Genomic DNA, 17,153 nt, shown 5'->3' on the forward strand with positions numbered 1-17,153 from the left:
AATTATACACAAAAGAGCATTCTCCCACATACATACTTCTCATCTGGGCGCAAGACACTGCAGTAGGAAGCAGGACGATTTACAAAGAAGCCAGTTTTCTTCACTACATTCTCTGCAATAACGCTCAGCCTGTCAAGGACGTTACACAGTTTGCTAGATGGAAATAAAAGCAAAAACACTGAAGACATGTTTGTATTTACCCTCGTGGAAGAACAACTAAAAAAAAACACCACTTCAATAAACACCAGCCTCTTCTGCACTCTGCATGCATTGTATCCCCAAGCAATGTTAACCGCAATATAAAAAGAAGATAGCAACACACTATCAATAAAAACCTGTTAACTACTTCCATTTCTCTGTGGCAAAATCATTTTCATAGAAAAGGGATGGGGAACTGGTAACTCTCATCAGCCACAGACCACCATGACAGGAATTGGTGCAACAACATCTGGAGGGCCAGAGATTTCCCATTCCTGTTACAGCATCTCCAGAAGACGGGATCACAAACAATCAGAAAACTCTGCTAGTTTTACTCATGTAAAACTACTCACAATCCATTTTGGACTATCTGATACAGTTGGAATTTTGAGAAAGTGCTATGGGCAACTGTTACAAAATGGCTGCCACGGGGAGCAGGGTATAACACAATATAGCTACCATGGGACAAAACACTAAAGGGGGGATAAGCTGAAATACTTGCACCGATTGAACATTTGTAATAGCACAATATTGAATTCCACCCATGAAGTGCTTTAAAGTCTAAGCAAAAAGCCTCTGAAATGCAGAGCTGGCTGGCTTGATTTCCAAACAGTACCAATTAACACAAATGACTCACACTTCATTTACATTCCCATGATACACTAAATGAACAATATAAAAATGGAACTTCATCTCCAGGGCCACAAAAGACACACTCTGAAGAGAGTTATGACAAAGTTCCCTCTGTCCCAACTAACATCTGGAGTCATGTGCTGCTCCAGTAATAAGACACATACCTCTTTGTATATTTGGCCATGTCCCATGGAATATATACAATTGCATGTTCAGGAGGTAGAAACTGATTGAGGTAGGTGACAGCAGCAACAAGCTCTTCACTCAATATCCTTTCATGTTTCCGTTTTTCACGTTCCTTCAAAAGGGAAAAATTAACTGATCATGGTAGTACATACACAAAGTAATGTTAACTCTGAACAAAAAAGAGAACACAAATATTGCAAATGATACAGCAGGGTAGGATTTATTTCTGCCCCCACAAAGTGCAGGCAGCCCTTTCTGGAGATCATCACAGATGTAAGATAATGAAGAGAATCACTGTCTCAAGCCTCCTTAAATTGACAGAAAAATCTGTTCATTTCACTCAATTAAAAAGGCAAGGTCATGGGATCTTGTGAGCACATGTAACAATGCAAAAAAAAGAAGAAGAAGAGTCAACTATTGTTTAGCATATGTTATTATTTTTTAGAGTATGCATCTGCCATTCATCATGAGATCCCAAGACATGCTTAAAATACAGTATTAAAAATAGTTGGAACAGATTGCAATCAAAATAAACGGGTGGTCCTAAAATATATGTATCAAGTGTCAAAGGTCAAGGTGAATAGGTGTATTGTATTTAGGATACAATGGAAAGTATGTAATGAAGGTGCCAGGTGTACCTCTGTATTGAGGGCTTAGGTTGAATGGGCTAGGAAGAAACGATCTCCTTAATACTCATTAAGTATTAAGCTACTCTTTTTCTTCAGTGACTTCAAGGGATAATGTTGCCATGAGAAATAGAAGTCCAAGTAGTATAAGAAATGTCAGCTACACTTTGGGAAAATCCTGAGTTCTGACAAATGTATGGGCCTATTAGACATGCAAAGTTATTACAACTTCCCATGTGCTCCTCACCCACTCACAGGGTGGAAACATTATTCCATGGCAAGAAGAGTGTATGAAAATAGCAATCTCACCTATTTAAACCTCATTATCCTGGGCTTTCCATCTGAAACAAGTGTAATGAGCTGGACTTTAATTCCATATCCTAACCCCAAACCCAAATGACATTTGCAAATATATGGCTTTTGAGCAGAGTTTATGGATAACAAACTGTAAAAATAACGCACAACTAATGTCACATCCTGGGCAGTCCTATGCATGTCGACTCAGAAGCCCCTTGTAAGCCTGTATACCAGCCAAGTCTGCTGTATATAACCACAAACTAAAGGATTATCCTTTCCTCAGCTTAGATCTTCTACCTTGGCTGTGAATCTTGGAAGACCTGCTCCCTGGCTTGAAGGCCTTGTTCCACCAGGCCTGGGAGGACAGGGTGCCTGACTGACTCCAGCTATGAAAGCTGAGCTGCTGAACAGGCTCTTGGGCAGGGGTATTGTTTAATCAAGCCTTGGCTTAGCTCAGCACAGCGTAGGAACACAAAGGACCTTGGAAGACAAAGTGACTGTGAGCTTTTCTCCAGAAGCCTGCCCAATTATTTAGGTCCTGGTAAGCCATAGCCTGGCTTACAGTGCCACGTGAACCAGGCCAATGGAACTAAGTGTCAGTATTCATAATGACCAATATGTAGGTTTATATTGTCTTTTAGTTCCCTCCTGAAATAATCTAGTATCATAAAAATACAATGTGTCTATGATGGCAATGCTTTTGAGAAAAAACAAGCTGAAGAAAGACTAGAACTGGCATGGAGACTAGCTCCTTTCCACAGAGTCACCAGCCTGAGTCTGTAGAAAGCAAGGGAAAATAATAAATCATTTTGTGAGGTGGAATTTCAAAAGTTAAAGCATAGTCATAATATTTTTTCAGACAGATTTTTTTCAAGTCCTATTAAGTATAGTCTTCTAGTTAATTGGGACCAAGGAGAAAGCCTGACTGTCCCTTCCAAACTAAAAGGCTAATGAAGTGTTTTGTAGAGGTGCCAGAAGCAGAACAGCAGTCCTCAGACCTTTTAACCTGGTGCTGAGGGTGGCACATCCTATTAGACAAGCATAACGTTTTGGGAAGTAAGCTGTCTTCTCTTACCTTCTATGTCCCTCAGTGGGTGAGTAAATGGCCTCTGTAACCACCCAAGGATGAAACTACTAGAGCAAACTGATGCCTGAGCAACACAAATTTATTTTAAGGCCAAGAGCTATATTTCAAATTTCCATTAAATAATTCCTGGCAGCACACAGAAGGGACTTCTTATCTATTGCAATACTCTGTGATTGGGATTGGCTAAGTGGTGCAGAGAGTTGTTTGGCCAGAGAACAGGAGACTGAAATAAGTATCTCCAGGAACTGCTCTACATTCAAATGAAAGTATAAAATGTCTGTGGGGCAGGAAAAAGTGTATTGTTTTAAGACTGGGGATATTTATAAATTGTTTGAGATTCTCCTTGGCAGGTCTGTGCCCAGTAGCCCTAGTGCAACAGCCTCCACTGCATGCCCAGCTGTTTTCCACTCTCACAGTCATTGTATTCAACCCATGGTTAAAACATTTCTCCATACAAATTTTAGAGGAAGAATGTTTTATGAAGCAATTCAATAAATTAAACTTATCCATACTTGGACTTGTAAAATAAAGAAAGGAAAGGAAAGGAAAGGAAAAAATTATATTTGAATATACAACTATTGTTTAGTAATTCAAACTTGAAGTGCTTCTGATATAAAAATATACTGAAGTACTAACTTAGTGTGATTTTCAAGAGGCTGGTCTTTATCATAAATCCTCTTCCTCAGTCCAAGACTAGATAATATCCATAATTAGTAACACTTTCGAATAGGTTTTTTAATTTCTTTTTTGTCCTTACTTCACCATTGTTGCACATTTCACGAAATGCCAGTTTCAATTGTATAAATCCAGTGACTAAAACGTAAACACATCCCCCCAATTCAAAATGGCCTTTAAGAAGCCAAGCACGAGGCCGTTGTAAACAACATTAGCCATAACAGGGAACAAAATCATTGTGGCTCTTGTATTTTTAGACTGAGTTTAGAACTATACTGTGTATCCAGGCTCACATGACTCTGCCATGTGAATCATTCACAGGGCTTCTGTAGTGTGGCTGCAAATGTGTCTCCCTGTGGGTGCTTGATGCTAGGATGTTAACATTAATGCTCTCTTGCCACTTGTGTGTAGGGGGAAGGGGAAATAGTATCCTGTTCATGTGAGGAAGCATTGAATTAACTGCTAATCAACCAGAGTGGCTTTCTAATTCAAGTATTTGGAAGTTCTCTTCAGATCAATGAGGGTTTTTTAAAAAATGCATTTGTTTGTTTAATGCAATGTGGAAAGGAAAAATAATCAGGGATATAGTTTTTCAGCATTTTAATGTAATCATGACTTCCACTGTAGACATTTTAACAAGTATCGTATTCAAAAATGTAGAGCAAGCTTTTAATTATGCACCTAAAACATATGTTACAAAATGCTGTCAGTGTAAACCTTTCTTCTTTTTTTGTACCTTTAAAAAAACATTCCTAGTATTATTTGCAGAATGTTTTCAAAGGTGATATATTTGTGTCATCATTCCAAGTTGTTTGCAAATGGTGTCCTTTTTCTGACAGAAGGCTGTTTGATCTAGCAGCATCTTCTGTCAGTGGCACAGGGATCAAGGTGATTTTTGAAAAAAATTGTCCCTCTCATCCTGACAACAAATGCATGCATAGGGCAGTCAACTTTCTGCCCCTAATAAGCCCATGCAAGACACTAAGGCACACAAAGCCTATATAGTCAACTCAGTTTGCACTTAATGGGCAAAGGCTGGTCTATGTTTACCTTTTGGGATACTCTTCTTCTCCATTTATTATTGTTATTGTTTTGACCATCATGGTCATATTAGCCCAAGGGAGTAAATAACAATAATATACACTGATACAATAGTGAAGGGCAGCATCTGGCTTAATCAAGCCACGGCATTATTCAGCAGGCCTTTCGCTCAAAGCTTTTCAATAGGGCTGCACCATTCAGTCCGTTATAAATAGCACACACTATTTATCACATCTTTTCTATGATTAGTAGGTCATAATACAAGAACTGCAGAGGCAAAAACTAATGTATGAAAGTTCAGGTACTGGAATAATTATAATAATTTAAATGATGTGCAATTTAAAACATGCCTAACAAAATATGAGTCAAGTCACCCTTTTCCAAGGATAGACTTGAAACATAGAAAATTTTACTGCTCTTGTTCTTTGTATACAACAGACATAAAGATTTGCCACAATTCTGGATGTACTAGGTAGGGCTAGATGTCTGGATTTTTTTTTTTAATATAGCAAATGCTTAACATATTTAACATACTAAGGCAGAATGACCAGCACCAGAAAGAAAGTATAAATGAGACAAGGGAATTGTCTAAACAGAAAAGTGGATTTTTCTTCCTTAGGTGTCATTTGCTTTCAAGAATATAAAGTACCAATGAAAGTGTCTGCTTTCCAAAAGACTTAATGCTGAGTTAGCATACCCACAAGCAAGCACCAGGACTTATAAAGAGAATTTGTATTAATATTTTGATGATAGCTTGAAAAATTCTTCCATCTGTTGCTTCCCTATTTTCTAGCTGTTTTCATCATTATAATGTATCTTTTGGTCTCATCTGCCGCTTTCCCCCATCTCTTCCAGTTTCTAAAGAGCTATGACAAGAAACACCTGGCTTGGGTCCATGTTCTCCTCTACAAGCTGGGCACAGCAATTTAAAGAGAACACATATGAATCATCAGTTCTTGTCCCTACAGCCTTTTGCTTCCACCCTAATGCTCTGAGCATGCCATGTGCGTGTAATCTGCCCGTGACTGCACTGCCTAGAAAATATGTCTATCTAGGCAGCCAATCAATGATGCACTAAGTAACGATGCACAGATGCTATGCACTCAGTGATTCTACTGACCATCCCATGAGGGATTTTGGAGTGTGGCAGAAACATTGCTGCCAGTGGCTGACACTGATCAGAGAGTCGCCTTACATCTTTTCCAGTTTTATCCTCTCAAGATGAAAAGTTCCTGCCGATAACCAGCTTAGTCATTCTTTATGGCACCCCCCTTCTTCAGATGCAGGGAAGGAAAGCTAGAATAACTGGTTTGGAATTTTTCAACTGCTTCTTGAAATGCTACAGAGTTTCAAACTTCTGTAAAGGTATCCTGAAATATTTTTACCTAGAATGTTACAGAAGTTCCTAAGATTTAGCTCCTTCTAGAGCACCACAGTCTTGGCAACTAGAGAAACATTTTAATAGTTGCCCTTTTTGCTACAACTTACAACTTTTACAACTATGTTTGAACTTAAGCACTAAAAACTTGGTTGTTAAAAATTGCTTACCTCTATACACATTAAATTTCCTTTTGGCTGTGCCCTGTTCTGTTTAGAAGCCTCATGTAGAGCCTCACATGTATCTGTTTAACTTAGCTTTACAATATATTGAAATAATGGTACTAATATTATTTTTCTCCCAGGAGGATCCACAAATAGAAGCTGACAGAGATGGAGAAAGAGGGATGTTGAAAGACTCTTATGGGACTTGTATATCCTGTTAGGCAAATGCATTTTGGAGTGTTGAATTGGCTGTTGACAGCTGTTCTGAAAGAGCCCTGGAACAATGCAAGTGAAAACAAATGAACTATTTTGGTAGCCTGGTTTATTTTATTCCCAAGACACAGCTCCTTCACTCCAATTTATGTTCTACACAGATCAAAAGGATATTTTGTAAATTACCGTAAGACATCTGAAAGCAGTCCTGTTTAGAGAAGTTTTTAATGTTTGATGTTTTCCCCAGCCCAGAGTGGCTGGGGAAACCCAGGCAGATGGATGGGCTTTAAATAATAAATTATTATTATTATTATTATTATTATTATTATTATTATTATTATTAAGAAAATGCAAAATGTATTATATCCTTTACATTACTGTTGGGAAGAGCAAAAAAAATAGAATATTTCTACTTCCTAATGAAGTAGTTTTAGACAGATTTTGCCCAAAAGAGCTGTCAGAGTTGAGCTGGTTTGAGAATGAGCCCTCACTTTCCAAAATGATTTTTGCATTATTTTTACTTTATTTATTTGGATACCACAATTATGCTAGCCACTGAGTTCTAGTAGAAGTACTTACAACCACAAATATAAAACACTGGCACACAATGCCTAAAAATGCTACACACATCATGAATGGGGGTGGATTAGGACTCCAATTTTACTTTTAAGACTTGGATTGGTCTTCAAGGAAGAGTGCAGTGAATCATGCAAGCTTCCTCAGAGCACAATTCTCCCTCGCATCAGCACTCACTAAGTTATGTCTATGCATTATTTGCTGAAGGCTGTCAAACACTGCAGATGGTCTATAGATAGTGTACATATGGCACCTGCAGACATTTAGATTTTTGGACGAGGAGAGGAGGCTGGTTTCACAAGGATGGGGGATCTGTACCATCTGCTTGCAAACAGGATAAAGATACCCAGGAACAGTGCTACATAAATGCTAGGACACAGGTGGCATAGGTGGTCTAAACCACTGAGCCTCTTGGGCTGCCAATCAGAAGGTCGGCAGTTCAAATCCGCACGACGAAGTGAGCTCCCATTGCTCTGTCCCAGCTTCTGCCAACCTAGCAGTTTGAAAGCATACCAGTGCAAGTAAATAAATAGGTACCACTACAGCGGGAAAGTAAATGGTGTTTCTGTGCGCTCTGGCACTTGTCACAGTCCTCTGTGCATCAGTAGTGGTTTAGTCATGCTGACCACATGACCTGGAAAGCTGTCTGTGGACAAACGCCAGCTCTCTTGGCCTGAAGCGAGAAGAGTGTTGCACCCCATAGTCGCCTTTGACTGGATTTAACCGTCCAGGGGTCCTTTACTTTTTTACCTTACACAAATGCTCCAAGCACCTTTCATACCAAAGGGCATAGCTGAAACCTACAAAAGGGCACAAAGGTCTCTATTTCAACAGATTATCCCATTGCATTATAAGCACTTCAGTGGGAAGAACTGGCTCACTGGTAAGTTATAAGGAAAAGGCACTTGCTGACACCTCAAAAGTGGCCTAAAGCCTACTTGCCCCCTATAAATGGGCTTCAGAAGCATGGAGGATCCTTTGTAGCTGCTTTTCATGGGGACTAGTAGAAGGGATAGGGAGAGAATCAGCCTTCTTTCTAAACCAAGAGAAGGCAGTGGAATCTTCAGTAAATGTAGCTTGGATCCAGATGCCTTTCCTTGAGAATGTTCAAGACATTAGAATACATAAAGCAACGTTCTTAACAGTATAATAATAAAAGCAGTAAAATATAATTATCTGCAAATTGAAATCAAAGGTGGAAGCTGCATTCTTCCCAGATATATTTTTCATGAAGTCTGTTAACTTCAAAAGCTTGCCTATCACTGTACACACAAACTTATCATTAAACCTACTTTGCATCTTAAGTGCTAAACACTGCTCTTCTAAGAGCCAACATCTTGATTTCAATAGTCTCTCTCTGAGAAATGAACACAAGGAAATGAATATATGAAAAGTTCATTAGCTTAATGAATAAATGAATAAATTGAGATAAAAACCATGCCTTACCTTTACAAGATTCAAAATGATGATAGGGGAGCCAAACCTCTGGAGCATCTGATCAAAATGAAGAGCAGCTGCACGTGCATAGGGGTCAGCCTGATCCACTAGAAAAAGGAACTACTATTATTAGGTGGACTGTGATTTTGTTATTAGGAATTGCACCACTAAAGGTGGCAAGTTTTAGCAGTCTCCAAAAATATTCAGGCTGGCATAGGAGTGGGAGCGTTTGACTACAGTGTCAAGCACACACCATGAAGTTTTAGCAAACTTGATAAACTTGTAAAGAAATTACAACGTAGGGAGAAAAAAACATTTTTTGGTTTATTTCAGACTGATGAAATTCTTTGCCTGCTAGCCTTTTGTTAAATATATATTTATTCCTGACCTGTGACTGTTAAGGGACAGCCAAAAAAGAAAAAAGAAAAGAATCTGGAACTCCCATTTAAAATGATAAAATAGAAATGAAAACTAGCAAGGCTTATGGAAGCACAAGGTAAGGAAATGTTGGGCAAATAATTCCGAAGGGAGGGTACAATTGTGGTTCTACAATCCTTGTAATTTTATTGCCAGGCTGCAAACTGGGGGCAGCTGTGTGTATGCTATGCAAAACCGCCTTCAGTTGAAAAATCAGACCTAGTTTAGGGACTGAATAGTGGAGCAAGGGACGCGAGTGGCGCTGTGGGTTAAACCACAGAGCCTAGGACTTGCCGATCAGAAGGTCGGCGGTTCGAATCCCCGCGATGGGGTGAGCTCCTGTTGCTCGGTCCCTGCTCCTGCCAACCTAGCAATTTGAAAGCACGTCAAAGTGCAAGTAGATAAATAGGTACCGCTCCGGCGGGAAGGTAAACGGTGTTTCCGTGCGCTGCTCTGGTTCGCCAGAAGCGGCTTAGTCATGCTGGCCACATGACCCAGAAGCTGTACGCCGGCTTCTCGGCCAATAAAGCGAGATGAGCGTCGCAATCCCAGAGTCGGCAACGACTGGACCTAATGGTCAGGGGTCCCTTTACCTTGACCTAGAGGAGCCCAAACAGGTCCAAGGAATAGATCTTGGAACAGATGTCTGATCAAGCTAGACATTAAAGAGATACCTAGTTGACACCCTATGACCCATTACTTTCTTTTCACCTACAGTTGCTATGCGTGTGCGGGGGGGAAAAATTCCTTGTCTTATCTGCGACTTGGAAGGACAACTTTTATATTCCCTCCGCCCAATGGAATGGATTAATGAGAGCTAGTGATTTGACAGTAGGCATCTGTACAAGTTCTAAGATAACATATTGTATACACACATGTAATTGGTGGCTTAGGCATCATTGTTGAAATATCCTGAGACCAATAGAGAGGGACAGAACCCCGCACTTGGACATAAGATGAATAGCTTCCAGCAGAAAATGACATCACTGAAGCATCATAGAGTATTTGTTCAGTTTCTACTTCGTTAGCTACATCTCCCTGTACCAAAAAAAAAGCCATGACATCACATTTTCAGCCGCGTCCTCGTAAGTGACATTTATACCACCCATTCATCAGACTCATCGTAGTTAAAGCAGTGCTGAACAAATGCACTTGTTCTTAATCCAACTTTAAGGTTTTTAACTCCAGACCTAAACAAATTTGTTGGGAAGAACGCCCTATTAATTTTAGTTTTGCTTTCTTCTACAAAAACATTTTCAGGTTGAACAGCCTAAATCCATAGCTGCGTCAAACCAGAGACCCATGAGTGTACTAGAAGACTGCCTGGTATAAGCCTAAGGAATTTAATTACTGAAATATGCTTTATCTGGTCCCAGATGTTTTGTTCCCTTACCTATATAGGTAAGCAGCGTCTCTAGGCAACAAAAAGAACTAAGGACAGACAATTCTGAATAATCCCCTAGACCTTGATGTTCAAATGGAATCCAATCATCATCTGAAACGTCCACTTGAGAATAAGGATCCTGGGTATACGCTGGCTTGTAAGTCTATTTCAGGAGTTGCAAACAATTTTCATCTGAAGGCCATGTTCCCTTAGGGCTACTTGCCAATGGTAGTTGCACCGATAGGCATAAGTAGGCATGTTCCTATGTGAACATGCACAATGTGATTAGAAAATTGTAGCATACCTGTAGCACAACAAAGCCTAGAAAAAATATATGGTAAATTAGATTACTGAATTCAAGGACACTCACTAATGCCCAAGGGTTTCCAGTATTTTACATTTAAAAAATTAAGCACATTAAATACACCACATGAATTTTTAACTATAAATGTCATCCTCAAAAATACCAAGATTTACAAGTTTTAGATTTGCTTGTATCGTTGCCCAAATGAGGCAGAATACACGTGCTACAAAGCTAAAGGATTTAAGGTCTTATTCTCTATATAGCAATAACATGTCTTCATGAAACTTTCACAGTGAAAAAACAGATAATGATCTATTTTACCTCACAGTTTGCCCCTCTCTTCAGAAACCGTGTTCCAGCAAATTTACTTGATCTTCTAGCTATCAGGGTGACATACACTGGACGACCATAAATGAGCAGCTCTTGGAAGCCAAGTTAAGGGTTACAGATGTTTATATAATTTCTTTAGCTTATTTCTCTTGAATTTTCCCTTAGTCCTGGCATATACATGAATACACCTACTCTCAGTGCCTTTTTGTAACTTGTTTTGAAGCAGATGAAGAGTTCTATTTTTTTTAGATATAGTCTATTTCTATTCTATTTTTTAATATATAGTCATCTGCAGGGCTTCCATTTCAAACAAGAATATTGATAACAAAAGCAAAAGAAATGGTTATTAACTACTGTATTTTTCGCCCTATAGGACGCACTTTTCCCCCTCCAAAAATGAAGGGGAAATGTGGGTGCACCCTATGGGGCAAATACAGGCTTTCGCGCCGGCCTCTGGAAGGTCGCACAGCGCTGCCTGCCCTCCCGGGCTCCGCGCAGCTCTGTGCGACCCTCCGGAGCCCGGCGCCAAGCCATGTCGGGCTCCGGAGGGTTGCGCAGAGCTGCCTGCATTTTGAAGCCTCGGGCGCGCTGAAGAGCGCGCCCGGGCTTTGCACAGCTGTCCACAAGCCTGGGGAGAACGGCGCGGCTCCCTAGGCTTGCGGATAGCAGGCTGTTCTGGGGGCTGGGGTCGGGGGAAGCTCGGGCTTCCCCCGCGCCAGCCCTGTGCCTGGGGGGGAAATAATTTTTTTTTCTTTATTTCCCACCCAAAAAACTAGGTGCGTCCTATAGGGCGGTGCGTCCTATGGGGCGTAAAATACGGTATTTTGGATTACTTTATCTGGACAAAGAGTTATTTCAAGCAGATATGAGAACTCTCAAACATTCAGCAGCCCTGAGACTGTGGGACTAGAATATCAGCTTACCACTTTTGCCACAGACTTGTAATCCCATGCATCTTCTCAAAAACCGCTGCTGCTGCCGAGAGAGGAAAGGGGCGAGCCTGGGCTGACCTGACCTTAAGTGCCCTCAGGTAGGCCCGCCCCTAGCGCCAGCCGATTGGCTGGCGCGGCCGAACTGAATATTAATGGGAAGTGGGAATCCCGGAGAGTCCCGCGGGGCTAGGATCAGCCCCGCGAGAGTGTGGATGGGGTCGTGAGCCCGCAACCCCCCCCCCTCCTGAACTCGGGAGTGGCTTTCTCAAACAAGAAATGTGCGTTTTTGCAATAAAATTGAAAGATAAAAAAAGCAAATCCCCTTTCAATGCTCTTTCATAAATGTCCTTAATGAATGTACAGGGTAGCCATGGCTACTTCACAAAGACTATTTATGCTAAGGCTAGATGACCTTCTAAAAGCAGTGCTGAATGAAAGCATATTATTTCCAGAATGTTTTATATATATATGGAACTAAAAAAGAATCTAAGAACCAAATACTAAACATATAGTTATGCAACAATTCAATTTCAGATATTACATTGAGCATCAGGCTTCAGTATTACAAATAATAGTCCTTGATAATCGTGTGGGTGTAGGGGGAGCTTTGGAAGATACATGCCCTGTGCTCACATGCAATGTGATTTATGTTTAGAAATATCTGCAGTTTTCAATCTTAAACATATGGAGCTACAAGTAAAGGCTACTACAAATGGAAATAATATTTTACACAGGATATTTTTAGTTGCAATTCAAAAATAACAAATAAAGTGTCATTTGCTTCAGTTATATATATTCTATTTGATCCTTCTGTTGCACATTTTGGAGCTGTTTTCAACTAATGTATTTTTACAGTAATTCTACTCTTTTGTGTTTCCAACTATCTGCCCCTAAATTAGTCTGTTCAATTATCCTATTGAGACCTGACTTCACAGTGGAGCTAGTTAAAGACATGGTCACTGTGATAGGTAAATTAAGCTATTATCAAGCCCTTATTTCTTCACTGGCAATACTATCCATGCACGATTTCTCGTAACATGCATGCTTGGAATAAGAATTTTCCTTCATTGTGTTTCATTATCTATGCAGCAGATGAAAACTGAAAACTCATGTCCCCTTTTCACAGCAATTAGACCCAAGAAAGATCCTTAAAAAAAGAACTAGGCAATTAATTTGTGAATGGGTTTAATCAGCATGTCCGAAGACGCTGAACAGCAACTATATTGTATGTTACCATAATTCATTTCTCTTTCTACAATTTCAATTTGCTGTTACTATAGTAAACATAAATCACCAACAGTAGGATACTTGACTGTCCACAAAATCCATGAATAATATACAACAACCAGTCTCGATGAACCGTGGTTTTGACTATGTCAAGCAGTTTACCATTCCACACGTATTTCCTATAAGGTTCACTGCAAATTCCAAACACACCTGAAAAATAATTGCAACCAAAACAGTAAGTATGTGTGCTCAATGTGGATTTTAATCAGACTGATTGTTCCCAACTCAAATCAATTGCATACGTATTTAGGCGATAATCTATTTTTATCTATCTTAAACAGTGAACAAAGATCTTTTTCATAATCACTGATTTTGAATGCTCTCACCCCTGAGATTTTGCACTGTTTTCACGGACAGGCGGAAACAGAAACAATGTCAATAGTCTCTGGCTGACCATTGTTGGAAACTGGATGCTCGACTACACAAATCTTTGGTCTGGTGTAGCAGGGCTCTACTTTAGTCATATGCAGTGGTACCTCGGGTTAAGAACATAATTCGTTCTGGAGGTCTGTTCTTAACCTGAAACTGTTCTTAACCTGAAGCACCACTCTATGGGGCCTCCTGCTGCGGCTGCGCCGTCGCTGCACGATTTCTGTTCTCATCCTGAAGCAAAGTTCTTAACCCGAGGTAATATTTCTGGGTTAGCAGAGGCTGTAACCTGAAGCGTATATAACCCGAGGTACCACTGCACTACAACTACAGTCTATGTCTTGTAAAGGTGAAATGGGAGCAGGAGCTCAAGGCACTCTCAGGAAACAAAGTTCCCCAATACTATTATTAATTTTATTATTTATTCAATTTACATATCTCCCTTCATCCAAAGATCCCAGGGCAATGTATTAAGAGGCATATAGGAAAGCCAGATTTCCTTCATACATTATAGAATGAGAGTCATTAAATATGCTTCTCCCCCACCCCAAAAATGGTAGGAGTTTTACAAACTGCCCACATGACTAATACTTCATCTAATTATTAATAATGATTCTATAAGATTCCAGGATAGCCGACATGAGTGCTTCTCATGCTCATTCACTTCACGATGAGATGGGAGCTATGACAAAAAACCAACACCCTACTCATGCACTCTCAAATTTTAACTGTGGAGGGGTTGTAGGGGTATACCTGCTGGCCCTGGCCCCTCCACCCCAACCTTCTCATATTGACTGGAAACATGAAGGGAAATTGAACTTGCATTTGAGCAAACATGGTTGCAATCCTCCTTGTAAAAGGGTACCTAGGGAAGAATTGTAACCATTTTTGGCCATATGCACTGATAATTCCACTTTAATCCTTCCCACTCAACATGCAAAGGTTGCAGGTGGAGGCCTGTACAGGCAGCCCCTCCACAGATACCATTTAAAAATGTCTAAACAGGACCCAAATTCTCCACATTTTTCCTCCAGTAACTTATTCCTTTCCTATAACTGAAATTTTAAAAACAAATTTAATTTTCATTGCTGATCCAAAAATAAAATAATGAAAGGCTTTGGCTTAAGTTCATGAGTGCTCCCAAACACTACAATTCTAACAAGATAAAACAGCACTACCCTATTTTCCCATCAGCATTTGGCACTGTTGAACAAAACAGCAGTAGCTATTAACACTATTTAAATGCTACGGAAGACAGATTAATGCTTCATGCATAAATTTGTATCTGTCAAACCTTCAAATTAGTTGAATAATCAATTGTCCAAAAAAAAAAAAATATTTCAGCATGTCCAATTATTCTCCTGAGTTACCATTTAACTTACCAAAATAAGCAATTAATCTTTTATAGACATTGTCTTGGTCAAAAACATAAAAAACCAACTCCACTAGCTGTAATTGGCCCTTTATGTAATCTTTCATTAATTTGGAGCTGTTACAACACTACAACAATCAATAACAAAGAGCTAGATGTTTCTGCTGTTGAAATAATTCCAAATATATGCCTGATGGCTTATTTCTATTTAAGTCACACTCACCACTTCCACCCTGAGTTGCAAGTCCCTCATCTTCAAAAATATCAAAACTCTCCTGCCTCGTTCGAGTTGTTTCTGCCTTTAGTGTGTCAAGAGGCATCCTCAGAACAGTAAGGTTATACTGAAGAGAGTGGGACAGATCATAGCTGTAGCTGAAATCAGGATGAAAAATAAAATACAATGGTAGAGGCGCTTTTGACATAATTCAGGATACAGGTCCACAGTTGCTCACATGCAAAACAGGCTACCTTCAGGTGTTATGGCTTCTGCATATGCCTTGGGCGGGCCTAATCCAATATGGTACAGAAGGGTCAGTGGGGTGCAGTGGGCAGAACATGAGCTCTTCCTCAGTCAAGACACAACTTGAGTGACCATGTCTAGTCCCTCATCATCAAAGCCTAAGAGGGCTGCTGTGATTATAAAAGGGAATAACTCTATTATGCACCTTGAGATCCTTTGGAGGTAGGGCAAAATACAAACATTTACTTATTTAATATTTCAGCTATTTATATACTGCTTTATCACATGACTTTCTGAGCAGTGTGCATAAAGATTACAAAAAAGCATGCAGTGGATAAGACCCATTAAAATTAATCATAAAAACATAAACTTCACTAAAATGCATGCTGAAACGGAAAGGTCTTTGTCAAGTGAGGGTTCAACAAGGGAGGGCAACTATCTGATCTCATCTGGGTCCTCAATACCAAATGTGCAGCTTCTGGTGGATACAAGCTGGGCTTCTGAGCCATGGGGGACCACCAATGAGACACCCCCCCCCCCCAGGTTCTTAATGGCTGGGCAGGGATATCAGGAAGTCCTTAAGGTACTCTGGACTCAATATATTACGGGCCTTGTAAATGTATACCGTACAAGAACCTTGAACTTGGCCCATAAACACGTAAACAGCCAATGCAAGCTTTTAAGCACCAGAGACATGTGCTGGCAGTAGCCTGTTCCTACCATCAGTCTAGTTGCAGCATTTTGCACAAGATGGAGCTTCCAGACCAGTCCCAAGAGCAGACACTCTTATTGAAACTGATCTGACTTGGGTATGCAAGGTAAAAATGATAATCCTGTGGTGCAGACATTTACAAAATAAAACAACAAGAACAAGAACTACAACAATCCTGCAGCTTTGTTATTAAATGGAGTGCTGAAACTGATAACTTGTAACTTTGGTGGAGCTTGGGCTTGGTTCATAATGAGCTCAGTCCCTCACTCTTCCTTTCCATTGCCCAAAGCTTAACTGCTAGCAGCTGCAGTTAAGCCTCTCGGGAGGCCTCTTGTAACATCTCCCCCATCCTGATGCCGGAAACACCGAAATGAAAGCATCCCAGGTGCTAGGTATCTCAGGAAATGTAGTATTCCAGGACACTTGGAACAGAATTGCTGGAAATTACATGCCCCATGGTTCTTGGCACCAAAGGTACTGGTTTTTCTGTATCCTAGGCAGCGGCAGAGAAAGCCGCTGGGGTGCCTGGGGCGGTGCATGTGCCTTGCGCCTATGGGTGGGGCCAGCCACCCATGGGGGCAGGGCAGGACATGGGGGCTGGGGCAGAACACTCTGTGGGGCTTCCAGAGTCTGCCTGCTTCCTCCCACTCAGCCGCCCTACAGCTGAGGGAGAGGCAGCGGGCGGAACGTTTGGGCAGCGTTGGGAGTCTGTGCATGCCCAAGCCACTGTGTCTCTCCCGAGGGAGACGTGTGGCTTAGGCGCACTGCAGGCCCCACGGTGAGTGCCGCTTGGCATTTTGTCACCCCCCTCTGTAGTGACACCCAGGGCAGCCCAACCCCACCACACACCCCTCCCTCCGCCCCTGATCCTAGTCAGCAGTGACTAGTGGAGATCCCATCCAGGTACATTTTGTGATAAAAAAAAGGGATGATGGGGCAGGGCTCTGGTATGTGGGAGGAGGAGGAGGAGGAAGACTTAGCTCCTGTCACACTCTCAATGAAATGGTTGGGAATGCAGAGGAGTGCAAATTTCAGAATGGGCTCAGAAATAATACTAATCATTTTCAGATTTCAT

At 40.8% G+C, this 17,153-nt stretch overlaps 1 protein-coding gene across 1 annotated transcript in view; it reads right to left on the bottom strand.

Annotated features, from left to right (window-relative positions):
- FIG4 (FIG4 phosphoinositide 5-phosphatase) overlaps positions 1–17,153 on the bottom strand; it is a 56,724-nt gene that overhangs the window by 26,575 nt on the left and 12,996 nt on the right. The window contains exons 6-12 of the mRNA XM_083433763.1: positions 15,130–15,278; positions 13,187–13,315; positions 10,938–11,038; positions 9,804–9,966; positions 8,521–8,618; positions 996–1,129; positions 37–153 (exon numbers count right to left, since the gene is read on the bottom strand). Coding sequence (XP_083289889.1) covers positions 37–153; positions 996–1,129; positions 8,521–8,618; positions 9,804–9,966; positions 10,938–11,038; positions 13,187–13,315; positions 15,130–15,278 — 891 coding nt within the window. The remainder of the gene's footprint in view (positions 1–36; positions 154–995; positions 1,130–8,520; positions 8,619–9,803; positions 9,967–10,937; positions 11,039–13,186; positions 13,316–15,129; positions 15,279–17,153) is intronic.

The sequence above is a fragment of the Podarcis tiliguerta genome (assembly GCF_965153285.1).
Source record: "Podarcis tiliguerta genome assembly, chromosome: 3".
In the NCBI taxonomy this organism is placed as follows: domain Eukaryota; kingdom Metazoa; phylum Chordata; class Lepidosauria; order Squamata; family Lacertidae; genus Podarcis; species Podarcis tiliguerta.